This window comes from Podarcis bocagei (assembly GCF_964188305.1).
Source record: "Podarcis bocagei genome assembly, chromosome: 13".
Taxonomy (NCBI): domain Eukaryota; kingdom Metazoa; phylum Chordata; class Lepidosauria; order Squamata; family Lacertidae; genus Podarcis; species Podarcis bocagei.
Genome location: NC_138138.1, coordinates 52,161,234 through 52,180,762, shown reverse-complemented (window position 1 = coordinate 52,180,762; position 19,529 = coordinate 52,161,234). Strand labels below are relative to the sequence as shown.

Here is a 19,529-nt window from a genome sequence, read left to right as displayed (position 1 = left end):
AAAATGTGTTGTCAGCCTTCTTCCTTCCCCCCCTCCCCCCCCAATACAGTCGTACCTCGGAAGTCGAACAGAATCCATTCAGGAAGTCCATTCGACTTCCAAAATGTTCAGAAACCAAAGCACGGCTTCCGATTGGCTGCAAGAAGCTCCTGCGGCCAATTGGAAGCTGCGGAGGCCCCGTCGGACGTTCAGCTTCCGAAAACCGTTCGAAAACCGGAACACTCACTTCCGGGTTTCGATCGTTCGGGAGCCGCTTTGTTCGGGAACCAAGGCGTTTGATATCCAAGGTACGAGTGTACCTGTTTGGGCAATCTTTTTCCGTAGAAAAGCCAGCTTGTGAATTAATGAACACCGTCGTCAATAAAACAAAAGGTATTCTGTGAGCTTCTTCAGCCCTCCGGCTGCCCCTTCGCGAAATCAAGTCAGCTACGAGCAGCACAGTTCACCTGCGACAACCCTTGAAGTTATTCACTGGCGCTCCCTGGCTGTGCCTCCAATCGCTCACTTGGAGTTTGCTCCCGCCGGCCGACAACTCACAGCGCATGAGCCACATAGTCCAGAGTCCAGGCAGACAAAAACAACTCGGATTCCCCCTTCACAGCTGAGCTACTGGCAAGAGGGCCACTATTCACTACAGATCCACACAACGCCCTCCTTGGACAAAATGGAGTACATAAACGCCCTGGTGCCATCAACATTGTTAAAGTGAGTACAGATTTATTTATCTATCCTACCTTCCTTCTCCAAGGACCTCAAGGGGGGGATGTACATGGTTCCCTCCCTCCTCATTTAATCCCAGCAAAAACGGCCCTGTGATGTGAGTTAGTCTGAGAGTCCAACACCCTTAACCGCCACAGGCCATTGGCATACCCTCCAACATTTCTCTGATGAAAATATGGTTGTCCAATTCAATAATAATAATAATAATAATTGTATTATTTATACCCCCACCCATCTGACTGGGTTGCCCCAGCCACTCTGGGCCATTTCCAACATATATAAATAAGTAATAAAACATTAAACTTTTTTTTTAAAAAAACACCTTCCCTATACGGAGCTGCCTTCAGATGTCTTCTAAAGGTTGTATGGTTACTTATCTCCTTGGCATGGGGGTCGCATAACTCCAGACCCTCCAGCATTTCTCCCATGAAAATAGGGATGTCCTAAGAAAAAGCGGGGCATTCCGGGATCAACTAAAAAACCAGGGCGGCTTCTGTAAATCCGAGATTGCCCCTAGAAAATAGGAAAATGGAAAGAATGCATTGGGGGGGGGGCTGGATGGAGGTTTCTGGGTTTATACCTCGGGCATGCAGTACTTCCTACCACCCTTTCCCCCTTTCCTTACAATCCTTTAGCCAAACCCGTCTGCTGAGGTCTGAAGGATCTTCCGCCTTCTAACAGCAAGCTCCGCTTGTGAGAGCAGATATAGTCAATATGGAGCCAATGGGAAACATGTAGGGGGAGATTGGAATGCTTGGGGGAACCCCAAGCTTTGTACGAGTACAAAACATCTTTGGAGGGACCTACGGTAAAGGTAAAGGACCCCTGGATGGTTAAGTCCAGTCGAATTTGACTATGGGGTTGCGCCGCTCATTTCGCTTCAGGCCGAGGGAGCCGGCGTTTGTCCACAGACAGCTTTCCGGGCCAGCAGGACTAAACGGCTTCCGGCGCAACGGGACACCGTGACAGAAACCAGAGCACATGAAAACGCAATTTATTTTCTTGCCACAGAGGTCCCTATTTATCTACTTGCGCTGGTATGCTTTCGAACTGCTAGGTTGGCAGGAGCTGGGACAAAGCAACAGGAGCTCACCCCATTGTGGGGATTCGAACCGCCAACCTTATGATCAGCAAGCCCAAGAGGCTCGGTGCTTAGCGGGGACCTAAGATGACGACAGTCCGTTGCCGGGGGTTGGACTAAATGACTCTTGGACTCGCTTCCAACTCTACAATTTTATGAAAAATGCAGGTCACTGAGGACTCAGCAGGCTCAGTGGCCCCCAAACCCTGACTGAGAGGAGCAGAAAATTAGAGGTGAGGGAGAGAGAGGGAGGAAATGAATAAGACCATGCCATGCTGCAACATTTTGCTGCCGGTCTCCCATTAAACCCAAGCAAACAACGGCGTTGTCCACAGAACACGAATGAGCAAAATTCCCTGATTCCCGGTCTTTTATCTGACGTTCTGCCCAAGAAATAAGGGGTTTTGCTTTATTTAAAGAGCTAGCTGTCCTGTGGGCTGGCCTCAGAGCCCAAATCCGCTAGCACCTCCTTCGCTTCTTCCTCCTCCTGGAATTTGGACTTTGGCGTCAAAATTCCAGGGACCAGAAGAGACTGTGATAAGCATTTCCACGTAGACCTAATAAATTGCGTCTTTTCGTGTACTCTGGTTGCAAGCTGCGTAAGGGGTCAATAACAGCTGGATAGCTCAGCTGATTAGAGCATGGCACTGATAATGCCAAGGTTATAGGTTTGATCCCTCTGTACGGGGCAGCTGCATATTCCTGCAAGATGATTCTCAGGGTCCCTTCCAACTTTAATAATAATAATAATAAGAAGAAGAAGAATAAATTTTATTTATACCCCGCCCTCCCGGGCCAGAGTCAGGCTCAGGGCGGCTAACACCCAATAAAATCACAGTAAAAACATAATAGGAGGGGGACCAGTTTAAAATACAGGTTAAAATGCAATTTAAAATGCCGCCTCATTTTAAAAGTAGCCCATAGATCAAAAGCATAAGGGGAGGGAAACATAAGGGACAGACTGCGTCCAAACCAAAGGCCAGGCGGAACAGTTCTGTCTTGCAGGCCCTGCGGAAAGATGTCAAGTCCCGCAGGGCCCTAGTCTCTTGGGACAGAGCGTTCCACCAAGTCGGGGCCAGTACTGAAAAGGCCCTGGCCTTAGTGGAGACCAGTCTAGCCACCTTGCGACCTGGGACCCCCAAAATGTTGTAATTTGTGGACCTCTCCGCGGGGCATACCAGGAGAGGCGGTCCCATAGGTACGTGGGTCCTAGGCCGCATAGGGCTTTAAAGGGCAAAACCAGCACCTTAAACCTGACCCTGTACTCCACCGGGAGCCAGTGCAGTTGGTAAAACAATCCTACAGTTCTATAACCCTATGGATTAAGGAATTTGAATGCAGTAGATGGAGGCAGGATACACAGAGGGCCCTCCATACCAGTGTCATTGATGCAATCATAGTACATAAGCGCAGCATTTCTCCTGGATCAGTCCACTTTACGAGTTTTATTTCACAGAATCATAGAGTTGGAAGGGACCGCAAGGGTCATCTAGCCCAACCCCAGCAATGCAGGAATCTTTTGCCCAATGTGGGGCTCGAAACCCACGGCCCTAAGACGAAGAGTCTCATGCTCCACCATCTGAGCTATCTCTTCAGTTCCAGGCTGATTCCCCAAAGTTAAAAAAAATCCCCAAAAAACAGAGTCCTTTTTGTTGGGGATAATTCAGATGGAAATTCCCAGGTGTCAAGAAAGGTTGTTTATGTATGCCACTACTGCAGCCCATGTTTTGTTAGCCCCAAAATGGAAAACGAGCGAGGTCCCAACTAAAGAAGAATGGCAACTTCAACTGATGGTATATACGCAGCTTGCAGACCTAACATATATAGGGTGAGTCTTTTAAAAGAGGCCCAGTGGAACATGTGTACTCTGTATTCACCCTGTAGAATAAGAGAACAAGAAGAACATACATTTAAAGAAGACTGGAAAATGCTTATTGAATATATGGGGGGGGGGGAATTGTGCACACTTGAAAAAGTTGGCAGCATTAAGATAAATTCAACAGTGTAAAGAAGTTTTGATGGATGTAATAATGGATTACTGAATGGTTTCGTTTATGTAAAATATGCAGGGATTTATTATATGTAAAATGGACCATGGAAAGAGAAGAAGGGAAGTCATTGACATTTTAAGGTTCTTTAAATGAATATTCTAAATTGTAAAACAGAAAATTTAATAAAAATTATACAGTGGTACCTCTGGTTAAGAACTTAATTTGTTCTGGAGGTCCATTCTTAACCTGAAACTGTTCTTAACTTGAGGTACCACTTTAGCTAATGGGGCCTCCCACTGCCGCTGTGCCACCGACGCACGATTTCTGTTCTCATCCTGAAGCAAAGTTCTTAACCCGAAGTACTACTTCCAGGTTAACGGAGTCTGTAATCCAAAGGTGTTTGTAACGCGAGGTACCACTGTACACACACCAAAAAAAGTAAAGAAAACTAGCAGAAACAGCATTTGCAGGCAGAAACAGCATTGGGTCGTGTATAACTGTCCTGATAACATCATGAGTGCAAATCATCACAACCGAAAGGGCACCTGGACGAACCCAGATCATTACCAAAAGTTCAGTTTCTCTGTTAGGGTGCTGATGTTCCCCCTGGACACTTTGCACATGCTCAGAGGCACGCTATGGCAGCCAGGTCGGGAGCTTCTGAGCAACCTCTCTCTCTCTCTCTTTCTCACAGGTCAGTGTCGAGTGCGAGTTCAGAACTCACCCGCCGTGTTTGGGCTCCGAGTCCCCCAACCCAGAGGCCATTCCGGGTTTGTGACCACAAGCGCAACATCCGCAAAGGTCTGACTGCAGGGACCTTGCAGGAGCTGTTGATCAAGGTGAGCACCCCTTCCCTCCCGCCAATTTTCCAGCCTCCACTTGGCTGGCAAGCCCTTGGGTAAAGCTACTCCTCTTCACCCTCTCTTTTATCATCTGCGAAATGGAAGCAGTGGCCGTGCTTTGCTTGACATGAAGGTCTCTGCTTGTGTGTTTTCTTGTTTCGCCAGGCAAGGGAGACCCTGCTGATCTCCAGCATCGTTTCCTTGGTGCTGGAAGAAGATGGCACCGTTGTGGAAACAGAGGAATTCTTTGACGTCCTAGATGATAACACGGCCTTGATGGCGCTGGAGAAAGGGCAGAAATGGAGCCACGCCAGGGTAAGCAAAAGGGTGTTGAATGGAAGGCCAGCGGAAAATGACAGGCTTCATTTCCATAAGAATTCTAAGGCTTCATAAATAAAATGAATGTTCCTAAGTGCACAAGATAAATACATATAGGTAAGTACTGCATGTCTGAAAGAGTACAGGAGAGCAATCCTGAAGCCACTTTGACTCTTAATAATAATTTTATTCATTCATTCATTCATTCCCCTCCCATCTGGCTGAGTTTCCCCAGCCACTCTGGGCGGCTCCCAACAGAATATTAAAAGAATGATGAAACATCAAACATTAAAAACTTCCCTAAACAGGACTGCCTTCAGATGTCCTCTAAAAGTCAGGTAGTTGTTTATTTCCTTGACATCTGATGGGAGGGCGTTCCACAGGGCGGGCGCCACTGAGAAGGCCCTCTGCCTGGTTCGCTGCAACCTCGCTTCTCGCAGGGAGGGAACCGCCAGAAGGCCCTCAGAGCTGGACCTCAGTGTCCGAGCTGAACGATGGGGGTGGAGATGCTCCTTCAGGTATACAGGGCCGTTTAGGGCTTTCAAGGTCAGCACCAACACTTTGAATTGTGCTCGGAAACATACTGGGAGCCAATGTAGGTCTTTCAGGACTGCTGTAATATGGTCTCGGCAGCCACTCCCAGTCACCAGTCTAGCTGCCGCATTCTGGATTAGTTGCAGTTTCTGGGTCACCTTCAAAGGTAGCCCCACGTAGAGCGCATGGCAGTAGTCCAAGCGGGAGATAACCAGAGCATGCGGCACTCTGGCGAGACTCTCTCAGCCGGCGTACCAGATGGAGCTGGTAGACAGCTGCCCTGGACACAGAATTGACCTGCGCCTCCATGGACAGTGGTGAGTCCAACGATTCTATGATTCTGTCTGTGTTGTACAGGGCAGCAGCCGGTCCTATGCGCTCAGCGGGGAGAAACCGAGGAACAGCCGTGACATTGCCCGCATCACCTTTGACGTCTACAAGCTCAACCCCCGCGACCTCTTTGGCAGCCTGAACATCTCGGCCACTTTCTACGGACTCTACTCCATGAGCTGCGACTTCAAGTGTCTGGGGCCCAAGAAGGTGCTAAGGTGGGTCTGGGAACCAGCTTCCCCCACATCTCCCCTGACAGACGGCCATCCAATCTCTGCTTAAAACCCTCCGAGGAAGGAGAGTCCACCACCTCACCTCCATTGTCAGAAAGTTCTTCCTGATGTTGAGTCAGAATCTCTTTCCTTGTAAGCTTGAAACCATGGATTCAGGTCTTACCCACCAGAGCAGGAGGAAACATTAGTCATTTAGTCGTGTCCGACTCTTCATGACCCCCTGGACCAGAGCACACCGGGCACTCCTATCTTCCACTGCCTCCCACAGTTTGGTCAAACTCATGCTTTTGGCTTCAAGAACACTGTCCCACCATCTCGTCCTCCGTCGTCCCCTTCTCCTTGCGCCCTCCATCTTTCCCAACATCAGGGTCTTTTCCAGGGAGTCTTCTCTTCTCATGAGGTGGCCAAAGTCTTGGAGCCTCCGCTTCAGGATCTGTCCTTCCAGTGAGCACTCAGGGCTGATTTCCTTCAGAATGGAGAGGTTTGATCTTCTTGCAGTCCATGGGACTCTCAAGAGTCTCCTCCAGCACCAGAATTCAAAAGCATCAATTCTAAGGCAATCAGCCTTCTTTATGGTCCAGCTCTCACTTCCATACATCACTACAGGGAAAACCAGAGCTTTAACTATACAGATCTTTGTCCGCAAGGTGATGTCTCTGCTTTTTAAGGTTTGTCATTGCTTTTCTCGCAAGAAGCAGGCGTCTTTTAATTTAGTGGCTGCTGTCACCATCTGCAGTGATCATGGAGCCCAAGAAAGTAAAATCTCTCACTGCCTCCATTTTTGGGAGGGGATTAGCTCACAGTTGTGCAGCTTCTTTTGCAAAGGGGAAAAGCCCCCGTTGTTGTTTTTTTGAGGATCAGCTCAAAGTTGTCGAGCTTACTTTGCAAAGGGTAAAAATCCTGCTTTTATGGGGTTCAACTCACAGTTCTGCAACTTCTTTAGGAAAGGGAGCCATTTCTACAGTTTCCAGACAGATAATCTAATCATCCAGTCACATGTCGCTGGGGGAACAAACAGCCTCCATCTGCAGAACATTCAACAATGGAGGCCTGGGCAAGGGGGCAAGGGGCCGGAAAGGGAGCCAGCGATCGACCACACATTCGCTCCATAAGACGCACAGACATTTCCCCTTACTTTTTAGGAGGAAAAAAGTGCATCTTATGGAGCGAAAAATACGGTAAATTCCATAAATAAAATAATAAAATAAAAATTAATTTTGTCTTCTGAGCCGCTCTGAGATCTACGGATGAAGGGTGGCATACAAATTTAATTAATTATAATAATGCAAAACAAGAACCCAGCACTAATATAATTTGTTCCCCTTTCCTTTCCTCCCAAGGGAGATCTTGCGTGTGGCATCCACCGTCATGCATGGCATCGGGCACATTCTTCTTGGGGCATCCCACTACATCCGCCGGATCCTGGACGGAGGCGAGAACTGGCACTCGCATGCCCGCGTGAGCTACGAACGCTGAAAGCTGCCACCCTCCTCTTCCTCCCTCTCCTGAGACAAGATTCCTTCCCAGCACCTGCTCTTTCGGCTCCAAAGAAATCCCAGATCTCTGTTTTGGTTGGGGATGTTAATTAAAAAGGGTACAGTGGTACCTTGGTTCTCAAACTTAATCCGTTCTGGAAGTCCGTTCCAAAACCAAAGCGCGTTCCAAAACCAAGGTGCACTTTTCCCATAGAAAGTAATGAAAAACAGATTCATCCATTCCAGACTTTTAAAAACAACCCCTAAAACAACAATATAACATGAATTTTACTGTCTAACGAGACCTCTGGTCCATAAAATGAAAGCAAGAATCAATGTAAAAGGTAAAAGGTAAAGGTACCCCTGCCCGTACGGGCCAGTCGTGTCCGATTCTAGGGTTGTGCACCCATCTAACTTAAAAGAGGCCGGGGGCCACTGCTGTCCGGAGACACTTCCGGGTCACGTGGCCAGCGTGACGAAGCTGCTCTGGCGAGCCAGCACCAACGCAGCACATGGAAACGCCGTTTACCTTCCCGCTATAAAGCGGTACCTATTTATCTACTTGCACCCGGAGGTGCTTTCGAACTGCTAGGTGGGCAGGAGCTGGGACCGAAAGACGGGAGCTCACCCCGCCATGGGGATTCAAACCGCCGACCATACGATCGGCAAGTCCTAGGCACTGAGGTTTTACCCACAGCGCCACCCGCGTCCCATCAGAATCAATGTACTGTACTATAAAATAAATAATAGTATTGTAGGTGACAAAAAATTTAAATTGTTTTTTTCCTTCTTACCTGCACTGTTGATAGTCAGCTTTTATCCATTTCCGCAGTCACACAATCAATCAATCAGGAGCTGAAGTGGGTTCCACGCAGTCACAAAAACAAACAAACCGAAAAAGCCTCAGAAACAAAAACGCAAAATAAATAGCAAAAACAAAAGCGCCAAACTTAATCCGTTCCGGAAGTCTGTTTGACTTCTGAAATGTTTGGAAACCAAGGTGCAGCTTCTGACTGGTGCAGGCACCCCAGAAACAATAGACAACAGCAGAATCAGACGTTCGGCTTCCGAAAAACGTTCAAAAACCAGAACACTTACTTCCGGGTTTCTGGCGTTTGGGAACCAAGGCGTTTGAGAACTAAGGTACCACTGTATTTAATAACCAAACACACAGGAAACCTTGAACCAGACCTTCCTTTCGGCACAGAGGAGATGGTTGGGGAGGTGGCGAATAGCCGCCGTGTGGCAGGTTCTGCTAGCTTAACAGAGATGCAACATGAAGCAGGGATAAGAAAATCTGTTGCCTGCTAGATGTTGCAGGACTACAATTCCCAGCATCCGGGAGACTCCTGGTTTGCCCATTGCTGGTTATTGTTATTATTTCTCCAGTGCTTCCCTCGCAAAACCGACCCAAAGCGACTCACAACGTGAGCACTGGAACTGATTGCAGCAAACAAATGAATGAAAATCTTTTTTTAAAAAAATGCATTTACACAAATAAAAGGTCTTAGAGAGGCTGAAAAGAGACCTTAGAAATCATAGAATTGGAAGTTGTAAGAAAAAACAAGGGTCATCTAGTCCAACCCCCTTTTGCCCAACATGGGGCTCAAACCCACGAACCTTATCTTGCATTGCAAGGCTGGCATTTCATTGACGCTCAAAAGGGAAGGGCACGGCAGTGCCAGGAAAGAAATGACTCTCTTAATATATCTATTAAGCAAGAAAATAGAGTAAACTTTATTGAATTGTCCCCACAAATGTTTAAAAACAACAAAATGCATAACAACCAAAGATCCATTTGGGAGCAGACAAGAGGAGGAAAGTGCAGAGTGGCGGCATTTCCCCTGCTCTGAACAATCCTCCGGGTTCTCTGTGGTTTGGGAGAGGCTCACAGCGCCCCCTAGAGGGCACCAGCCTCCTGTTTTCATTCAGCCCCAACCACCCGCCAACGGCATCTTCCCGATTCAGTCCTCCAGGATCTCGGAGAACAGCTCCCGCCGTTTCTTCTTCGCCTTGTGGTGGCGCTCCCAGTCTTGGCGGCGCTTGAGGAAGTGGGTCAGGGAGAAGTTGCGGACCAGGAAGTGCCCAAAGGGGTCGTTCTGCAGCCGTGATTCATGCTCCGCTGGAAATTGGGGGGGGGGGAGAGAAGAAGCAGCAGTCTTTAAGACCTAAAGAGTACAGTTGGGGGGGGATCTCCAGGGTTAGGGTTTCGTGAAAAGCCTAAAACCCTGAAGAACATCTGCCCGGAAGTTAGGGGGAGGCAGGGGGGTGCCTAAATGGCTTCGGTCCAGTAGACCTGAAGGAGCGTCTCCACCCCCATCGCTCTGACCGGACACCGAGGTCCAGCGCCGAGGGCCTTCTGGCAGTTCCCTTATTGCAAGAAGCCAAGTTACAGGGAAGCAGGCAGAGGGCCTTCTCGGTGGTGGCACCCGCCCTGTGAAACGCCCTCCCACCAGATGTCAAAGACTACCAGACTTTTAGAAGACATCTGAAGGCAGCCCTGTTTAGGGAAGCTTTTAATGTTTAACAGACCACTGCATTTTAATACTCTGTTGGAAGCCACCCAGAGTGGCTGGGGAAACCCAGCCAGACGGGCGGGGTATAAATAATAAATTCTATTCTATTCTATTCTATTCTATTCTATTCTATTCTATTCTATTCTATTCTATTCTATTCTATTCTATTCTGTTCTGTTCTGTTCTGTTCTGTTCTGTGTTGAGAAATGTATGGAATTCATTTCGTGTATTAGGCTTGTTAATCGTTTGTCACCCGAAGGTATCTAAGCGATTCACAGCAAAGAAAAATATACAGTGGTACCTCGGGCTATAGACGCTTCAGGTTACAGACTCCGCTAACCCAGAAATATTACCTCGGGTTAAGAACTTTGATTCAGGATGAGAACAGAAATCACGCAGCAGCAGTGCGAGGCCCCATTAGCTAAAGTGGTGCTTCAGGTTAAGAACAGTTTCAGGTTTAAGAAAAGACCTCCGGAACGAATTAAATACTTAACCCGAGATACCACTGTATTAAAATACAGTAATGCATAATGGATAATGGTGGTGTCGCTTGTGAATCTCCACCCCCGTCTCTCCCACTTCCTCATTTGTCATCATGCCCTCTGCCGTTGAGCTCTTTGCTCTCCTACTTTTAAGGCTCGGCAGGTTCTGGGAGATGGAGGGTCTGGAATGCTTTCTGATGACAACCGAGGCGCAAAGAGCAGCCTGCATTTTCAATGGGGAAAAGGGCGGGGGGGACCCAGCGGAAGCCATTCAACTTCCGAAAAGCATTCGAAAACGGAGGCAAATGCTTCCGGGTTTCCGGTGTTCGAAAACTGAGGTAGCACTGTATAATACAGAATACTTGGGGGGGGGAGAATATTTCATATAACATAACATTAATTTAAAAAGAGCATACTCAAGTAATAAACAAAGCAATAATCAGACCCATTAATGATCAAATGAACAAAAATAAACCAAACTTCCAACTTTCCCCCTAGTCCAAAATTCATTCACATCAAAGCAACAATTCCCCCCGTGTGTTTTTTTTTCTCCCCAAGCTACGCAGAGGTCTGGTGTCAATGCAAATCAGCGGTGCCCATTTCACAGAAGAAAAACTGGCAACACTCAGGGCCCCTCTCCGAAAAGAAAGATCAAATAAAAAACCAGGGCGGGTAGGAGACCTTGGTGGGTGCCCTGGTGGGTGTCGGAGAATGCTTTGTTGCACATGGATGCCACGCTGGGGTCCCCAGGATAATACTGGCAGCGATCACAGATTCATAGAAATGTAGAGTTGGAAGGGACACCCCAGCGTTCATCTAGCCCAACCCTCTGCAATCACAGCTAATCACAGGAGGATCAACAGCCTAGGCAAGAAGGCAACTGGGGGAGGAACACTGGCTAAGGCCAGGGGTCACTTCAAATATCCGAAAAACAGGCGCCAAGTACGGTGGCACCTCAGGTTACAGACGCTTCAGGTTACAGACTCCGCTAACCCAGAAATAGTACCTCGGGTTAAGAACTTTGCTTCAGGATGAGAACAGAAATTGTGCTCCGGCGGCGCGGCGGCAGCAGGAGGCCCCATTAACTAAAGTGGTGCTTCAGGTTAAGAACAGTTTCAGGTTAAGAACGGACCTCCAGAATGAATTAAGTTCTTAACCCGAGGTACCACTGTACAGTGGATGCTTGGGTTGTGAACGTGATCCGTGCAGGATGCACGTTCGCAACCCGCGTCTGCGCACGCATGGGTTTCGATTCGGCACTTCTGCGCATGCGCAAAGCACGATTTAGCACTTCTGCGCATGCGCAACCGCCGAAACCCAGAAGTAACCTGTTCCGGTACGTCCAGGTTTCGGCGATCCGCAACCTGAAAAAATGCAACCTGAAGCGGCTGTAACCCGAGGTATGATTGTACACCCTTGTTCCCTGCACTGTCCGAAAAAGTAATTCTGCCAGGGTGGGTGGGTGTGAATGCAAGGAGAGGCTGGCACCCTTTGTACCATGAGTCTCTGGGCCAGGGTGCAGCCCTTTCAGGGGTAGGGCAGGCAGGGAACAGGGAAGAATGAGGGACATTTCCACCAGAGACAGCTTGAGAGAGGGAGAGAAATCGCCCACAGAGCAAACTGCAAAAATTTACAGCCGCTCATGAATAAAGCTGTTGCATTTCAGACGTTTTTCTTGCGGGAGAGGAGACAAGAGTCATACCCAGTTCCTGCGCCATCTCTCGCTTGGCTGGCAGGGTGGCCCTGTTCCAAATGGCGTCCAGGACACGACTCCCGTGCTTGCTGCAAGCCAGAGATATGTAGCAGCCCTGGGGATATAAAGAAGGAGGAAGGAGAGAGAGAGAGAGAGAGAGATTTACAGATTCTGCCCAATTCCATTTGCCCCGGTTTGTCCCAGGTCACCGAGGCCCCGCCCTTCTGTCTCTTGAGGACTAGAACCTTAAAAATATACAACGGCATAGACAGGAAGTCTAGTGTGTTGGTATTTATATGATGGGGGGCTGTTTTTGTGTTGTCTCTTTGTTCCTTCTTTTTTTGCTTGTTTGTTTCATTTTCTTTCTAGGTATATAAAATTTGTATATACCGTATTTTTCGCTCTATAAGACGCACCTAGTTTTTAGAGGAGGAAAACAAGGGGGGGGAAATCTCTCCATCTCTGCGCAGCGCCTCTCCAGTGAACCGGGAGGAGGAACGGAGCCCCTTCCATTTCTCCTCCCGCTTTGCTGAAGGGGCGTTGCACAGCTCTCCCTCTCTGCGCAGCGCCATTCGCTCCATAAGACTCACACACACATTTCCCCTAATAATAATTTATTATTTATACCCCGCCCATCTGGCTGGGTTTCCCCAGCCACTCTGGGCGGCTTCCAACAAAACCCTAAAATACATTAACATATTAAACATTAAATTTTAGGAGGGACATTACTTTTTAGGAGGGAAAAAGTGCATCTTATGGAGCGGAAAATACGGTAATTTTTGTATACAGTGGTGCCCCGCAAGACGAATGCCTTGCAAGATGGAAAACTCGCTAGACGAAAGAGTTTTCCGTTTTGGAGGTGCTTCGCAAAACAAATTTCCTATGGGCTTGCTTCGCAAGACGAAAATGTCTTGCGAGTTCCTGCTGGTTTTTTCCCTCCCCCCCCTTTTTCTAAGCCTCTAAGCTGCTTATCAGCTGATTCGATCAGCAAATAAGCCGCTAAAAGCCGCTAATAGTGCTAATCTGCTAATCCGTCAATGGGCTTGTTTCGCAAGACGAAAAAACCGCTAGACGAAGAGAATCACAGAACGGATTCTTTTCGTCTTGCGAGGCACCTCTGTACATGTTGGAAATTATATTATAGTAAGTCCTGTAATATAATATGACAACGTTTAGCGATGTAATATAAGAATGTTGAGAAATAAATAAAATGCAAATTCCAAAAAACCAAAAAATCCTGAGCTGATGGGGACCTTTCTTCCAGCTCCATAAATTTCTACCACAGCCCTGCCTATAGGTTAGCGGCCAAGACGATGCAGAGCTTTGCCCATCCTGAAAGCGAGCGACATTCCTCAGCAAGGAACGCTGCCCTCGGGCCAAAAGAGGATTCACACACAACCCGCCTGGGACCAGCCCACCCAGCGCTCACCTTGAGCCGACGCAGCACCTTGCGCCTCTGTTTCTCGGGGACGGAGGGGCTGGCCAGGAGGGCGTCAAAGACGTGGCTGCCTGCTGGGTCACGGGCCAGGGTGACCAGATCCTCGGGGGTCATGGCAGCCAGGCTGCGAAGCACAGCAGAGGGGTCGGCAAAATGGAGAAGGTGCTGGAGCATCAGCGAGCCGTGGTAGGAGATGGAACTCAAGGGGCGGGATGGACCGGCCTAGTGGGGAAGAGAAGAGCGAGATTATGCTCCGCAAAGGGGAGTCAAACCCCATAGGAACGTGAGAAGAGGCTGCTGAGTCAGGCCAATAATAATAATAATTTATTATTTATACCCCACCCATCTGGCTGGGTTTCCCCAGCCACTCTGGGCGGCTTCCAACAAAACACTAAAATACAATAACATATTGAACATTAAAAGCTTCCCTACACAGGGCTGCCTTCAGATGTCTTCTAAAAGCCTGATAGTTGTTGTTCTCTTTGACATCTAGTGGGAGGGCGTTCCACAGGGCAGGCACCACCACCGAGAAGGCCCCCTACCTGGTTCCCTGTAACCTGGCTTCTTGCAGCAAGGAAACCGCCAGAAGGCCCTCGGAGCTGGACCTCAATGTTAAAATGTAATTTAAAATGCAGCCTCATTTTAATAGTAGCCCATAGTTCAAAACCATAAGGGGAGGGAAACATAAGGGTCAGACTGAGTCCAAACCAAAGGCCAGGCGGAACAGCTCTGTCTTGCAGGCCCTGCGGAAAGATGTCAAGTCCCGCAGGGCGCTATTCTCTTGTGACAGAGCGTTCCACCAGATCGGGGACAGTGCTGAAAAGGCCCTGACCCTAGTTGAAACCAATCTAAGCTCCTTGAGGCTCGGGACCTCCAAAGTGTTGTTATTTGTGGATCTTAAGGTCCTCCGCGGGGCATACCAGGAGAGACAGTTCCATAGGTATGAGGGTCCTAGGCCGCATAGGGCTTTAAAGGTCAAAACCCGCACCTTAAACCTGATCCTGTACTCCACTGGGAGCCAGGGCAGTTGGTAAAGCACTGGGTGAATGTGATCCCGCGGCAAGGACCCCGTAAGGAGCCTCGCCGCAGCATTCTGCACCCGCTGGAGTTTCTGGGTCAGCTTCAAGGGCAGCCCCACGTGGAGTGAATTTCAGTAGTCAAGCCTGGAGGTGACCGTCGCATGGATCACTGTGGCCAGATGAGGGCTGTGGATCTCCTTTTCCCCACCTGCTGTTGAGACGGATCCTCTTCTTCCTCTTGCGGGGTGTTCTCCTCGTCGTCGTCCTCACCGTAATACACCTCGTAGGCCAAGACGGAAGCAATGAGGGGGACGCAGGCCGTCTGGCGGGCCGGGGGCTCCCAGCAGTGGAAGGCCTGATGTGGGATGTGAAACACAAGAGCAGTCAAGTACAACATTCCTAGAGTGAACATGTTTACACATAAGAATAAGAATATCTTTATTGTCATTGCCCCCTTCGGGGACAACGAAATTACTTGACTGCTCCATAAAAACACTAATTAAACAATACAGTATAATACAGCAAGGGAGATTAGATGACTTTCAAAGTCCGGGCTTCCCATTCAGGGCCGAGATCGCTCTGGAGAAGAAGCTGTTCTTAAGACGGCTCGTTCTTGTCTTCATCGTCCTGTATCTCCGTCCCGACGGCAAGAGCTCGAAGAGACAGTGACCAGTATGCGATGGATCTTTTACTATGTCCAGTGCCTTCCTATGGCACCTTGTGGCATAAATCTGCTCTAAGGTGGAGAGTGGGCAGCCAACAATGCTCTCTGCTGCCTTAACAACCCTGCACAACCCCATCCTGTCCTGGGTAGTACAGCGTCCGTACCACACACATAAGCCATAAGTGAGCACGCTCTCAATGGCACAGTGATAGAAGGCAAGCAGCAGTTTCTGCGGAAGATGGTTTTTCCTTAGAATTCTCAAAAAGTACAGTCTCTGCTGCGCCTTCTTCACAAGCCCCCTTGTGTTGACACTCCAGGACAGATCCTCTTGTAATTCAATGCCCCAAAATCTGAACGTTGTTGCCCTCTCCACACAGACCCCATCAATCAAAAGTGGCTGGACGTTGCTCTTCTGTCTCCTGAAGTCCACCACAAGCTCCTTTGTCTTCCTTGTATTTATGAGCAAGTTGTTAGCTCTGCACCACTCTGTCAGCCGCTCCACCTCATCTCTATAATCCGTTTCACCCTCCCTTTCAGGGATGAGCCCAATCACAGTTGTGTCATCTGCAAATTTGACAACCCTATTACTAGGGTGAGTAGCAAGGGATGTTTGGGGAGGGATGTTTGTCCAGCCAGCAGGTAAACTTCCTGTTTCCTTCTGGGCTGGGACAGACTTCCTCTGCATGTGGCTAGAGGTGGGCGTGGCCTCACCTGTGCAGGTAACGACAAAAGCACAGGGCAGGGCAGCCATCTCTCCCTCTTTTGACTACATGCATCGAAGAAGCAACATCTGCTTAGCCAAAGATGCTCTTGCAGCCAAGAGATAGTTTCCAAGTGTATGTTACTTTTCTAAGCTAAGTCTGCCTTCTGGGATCCGATTGTGAACAGAATGCGAGTAAACTCTTTTGATACTTTTATAGAAGACTGCCGTGTCTTATTGTGAGAGAATAAGGGGGAAATACCAGAACAGTTATTATAGTGGCTTTAGTGAGCCTGAGCAAATGCATCCGCTGAGTTTAAAAAAAGGGAATGTTACTCTGCTAAAAATTGTGAACTTGTTAACACAAGTTGGAAAGGCGATAATCGAACAATATATTCTCTCCTGCATCCCTGAACATTCCCACACCTGAGAGGAGCAGAGGAGGAAACAGCGGCCATATCAGACTCAGCAAGAAGATGCGGGTTTCGGACGGAGGGGAGGAGGGAGGGAGAGTTCTTACCTCCATGAGGAGTTGCAGCACCTCCTGCTGGTGAGAACCGTGTTTTCTGCAGGCTCCCAGAAGCGCTGTGATCAGCCCCAAGTGCTCACAGGCCAAGATCTCTTCCACGCCGGGGCCCAGCTCCTCAAGGATTTTTCCCAGCTGGAAGAGAGATGGGGCAGGCAGAGGCAGGCATCCTCAGTGGGGGAAGAGACGAAGCATTTCCAAGAAACGGTAGCAATGTTTGGGGCTTCAGAGGGAAGGCAGGAAACAAGAGACTAAATCGAAGCATAGAAAAATTGTGCATGGCGCCAAGGAAGTTGTTACAGTGGTATCTTGGTTCTCAAACGCCTTCGTTCCCAAACACCAAAAACCCAGAAGTGTTCCGGTTTTCGAACATTCAGAAACTGCGACTTGGTTTTTGAACATGTCAGAAGTCAAACAGACTTCCGGAACAGATTAGGTTTGGCGCTTTTGTTTTTGCTATTTACTGTATTTTTCGTTCTATAGGACGCACATTTTCCCCTCCAAAAATTAAGGGGAAATGTGTGTGCGTCCTATAGAGCGAATGCAGGCTGCGCCGCTAAGCCCAAAGCCAGAACAGGAAGACGGAGCACTGCGGAGCGCTCCGTCTCGCTGCTCTAGCTTGGGGACGGCTGTGCGCAAACCTCTGCAGGGCAGCAGGGCGCTGCGCTCCAAAGGCTTCAGGGATCTTTGAGGCTGGCGGTGGGGGAAAGCAGCGCTTCCCCCCACCGCCAGCCCCACAAGCTCTGGTGAATGTACCTTGAACGCACCTTGTTTTAGAGGGGGAGAACAAGAAAAAAAAAATTCCCTGTTCTCCCCCTCCTATGGTCCGGTGCGTCCAATGGAGCGAAAAATACGGTACTTTGCGTTTTTGGCTCATCTGTTTTTGTGACTGTGTGGAACCCAGTTCAGCTACTGATTCATTGACTGTGTGACTGCAGAAATAGATGAAAGCCCCCCTTGCAAACGACGACTATCATCAGTGCAGGTAAGGGGGGTGAATAATTTTAATTTTTATCATCTACGATACTGTCTTATTTATTTCATAGTACGGTACATTGGTTATTGCTTTCACTTTAAGGCTCAGTGGTCTCGTTAGATAGTAAAACTCATGTTAATTGCTCTTTTAGGGGTTGTTTTTAAAAGTCTGGAATGGATGAATCCGTTTCACATAACTTTCTATGGGAAAGCGCGGCTTGGTTTTGGAACGCTTTGGTTTGGGACGGACTTCCGGAACAGATTAAGTTTGAGAACGAACGTGGGGAGCCGCAAGCACCCTGTGAATGTCGAGTGCTTCTTCGAAGGATGCCTAGCTGCCGACTGTGGAACTCACGGCCACAAGATTAGAGGAATTCATGGGGGATAAGGCTACCTGTGGCTGGTAGCCACAATGGCTATAGAGACAGTGTGCCTGCTGGTAAGGGCAGCTGGGGAGAGTGCTGTTGCCCTCTGGGCTTCCCTTTGGGAGCATGTGGCTGGCCACTGCGAGAACAGGATGCTAAACTGGCCTCGGTCCAGTAGACCTGAAGGAGCGTTTCCAACCCCCATCGTTCTGCCTGGACACTGATCCAGCACCGAGGGCCTTCTGGCGGTTCCCTCCCTGTGAGAAGTGAGGTTACAGGGAACCAGGCAGAGGGCCTTCTCGGTAGTGGCACCCGCCCTGTGGAACACCCTCCCACCAGATGTCAAAGAGAAGAACAACTACTAAACTTTTAGAAGACATCTGAAGGCAGCCCTGTTCAGGGAAGTTTTTAATGTTTAAAATGTTTTAATGTTTTACTGAATTTTAATACTTTGTTGGAAGCCGCCCAGAGTGGCTGGGGAAACCCAGCCAGATGGGTGGGGTATAAATAAATATAAAAATAATAATAATAATAATAATAATAATAATAATAATAATAATAATAATAATAATAATAATAAGGTGGACCTTTGGCCTGATCCAGGAGCTAGACTTTTCTGGTATTGTGTTCTACTCATCTAGGCCAGGGATGGCCATGTTCAACTACAACCCTCATCATTCCTGGCGGAGCCAATGGAAGTGAATCTGGCCACGTTTCTGCTACAGGCCTCCATCTACAGGTTTCATTGGGGCAATCCGCCCAGTAATCTGGGTTAGGGTCAATATACAAGGGCACTTTCCCCATAGAGATCGCAGGATTGTAGTGTTGGAAGGGACACCCAAGGGTCATCTAGTCCAACCCGCTGCAAAGTAAGCTAAGGAATCCCTGGCAGGCAGCTATCCAACCTCCAAGGAAAAGGTCCAATGAGGGAGATTGGGAACCTGAGGGCTGGCAGTTGTAGACTGCCTTCTCCCCGACGCCTTTTGCATAAGGGAGATGTGCTTTTATTTCAGAGGCTGGCTCGCCACCCTCCCCCTCTCAATCTCCCAGTTTTTAATCTTCATTTCTCATCCAGTTTCAGCATCGTAGCAATTCCTCTCAATGACATCAAGAGGGATTTGAACCCAGCTAATTTAATGCATAGGGACGCGGGTGCCGCTGTCGGTTAAACCACAGAGCCTAGGACTTGCCGATCAGAAGGTCGGTGGTTCGAATCCCCGCGACGGGGTGAGCTCCCATTGCTCGGTCCCTGCTCCTGCCAACCTAGCAGTTCAAAAGCACATCAAAGTGCAAGTAGATAAATAGGTACCGCTCTGGTGGGAAGGTAAATGACGTTTCCATGCGCTGCTCTGGTTCGCCAGAAGCGGCTTAGTCATGCTGGCCACATGACCCGGAAGCTGTACGCCGGCTCCTTCGGCCAGTAAAGCGAGATGAGCGCCGCAACCCCAGAGTCAGCCACGACTGGACCGAATGGTCAGGGGTCCCTTTACCTTTACCTTACGTGGGGCTGCCTTTGAAGGTGACCTGGAAACTGCAACTAATCCAGATTGCGGCAGCTAGACTGGTGACTGGGAGCGGCCACCGAGACCACACATTGGCTCCTGGTACGTTTCCAAGCACAATTTAA

The 19,529-nt window shown here is 48.8% G+C and overlaps 3 protein-coding genes across 3 annotated transcripts in view; 1 reads left to right on the top strand and 2 right to left on the bottom strand.

Annotated features, from left to right (window-relative positions):
* LOC308572205 (uncharacterized protein) overlaps positions 1-19,529 on the bottom strand; it is a 132,673-nt gene that overhangs the window by 88,843 nt on the left and 24,301 nt on the right. The gene's annotated exons all lie outside the window — the stretch shown is intronic.
* Positions 523-7,673, top strand: CIDEB (cell death inducing DFFA like effector b). The gene is made up of 5 exons (XM_081168210.1): positions 523-705; positions 4,487-4,631; positions 4,800-4,949; positions 5,844-6,034; positions 7,390-7,673. Exons 1-5 carry the CDS (start codon positions 665-667, stop codon positions 7,523-7,525), a joined length of 663 nt encoding a protein of 220 aa, XP_081024336.1. The 5' UTR covers positions 523-664; the 3' UTR covers positions 7,526-7,673.
* The window catches only part of NOP9 (NOP9 nucleolar protein), a 33,810-nt gene continuing 23,518 nt past the window's right edge, over positions 9,238-19,529 (bottom strand). Inside the window, exons 7-11 of the mRNA XM_081167771.1 lie at positions 16,557-16,697; positions 14,881-15,027; positions 13,645-13,875; positions 12,225-12,330; positions 9,238-9,646 (exon numbers count right to left, since the gene is read on the bottom strand). Of these exons, the coding sequence (XP_081023897.1) occupies positions 9,489-9,646; positions 12,225-12,330; positions 13,645-13,875; positions 14,881-15,027; positions 16,557-16,697 (783 nt within the window). The 3' untranslated portion in view covers positions 9,238-9,488. The remainder of the gene's footprint in view (positions 9,647-12,224; positions 12,331-13,644; positions 13,876-14,880; positions 15,028-16,556; positions 16,698-19,529) is intronic.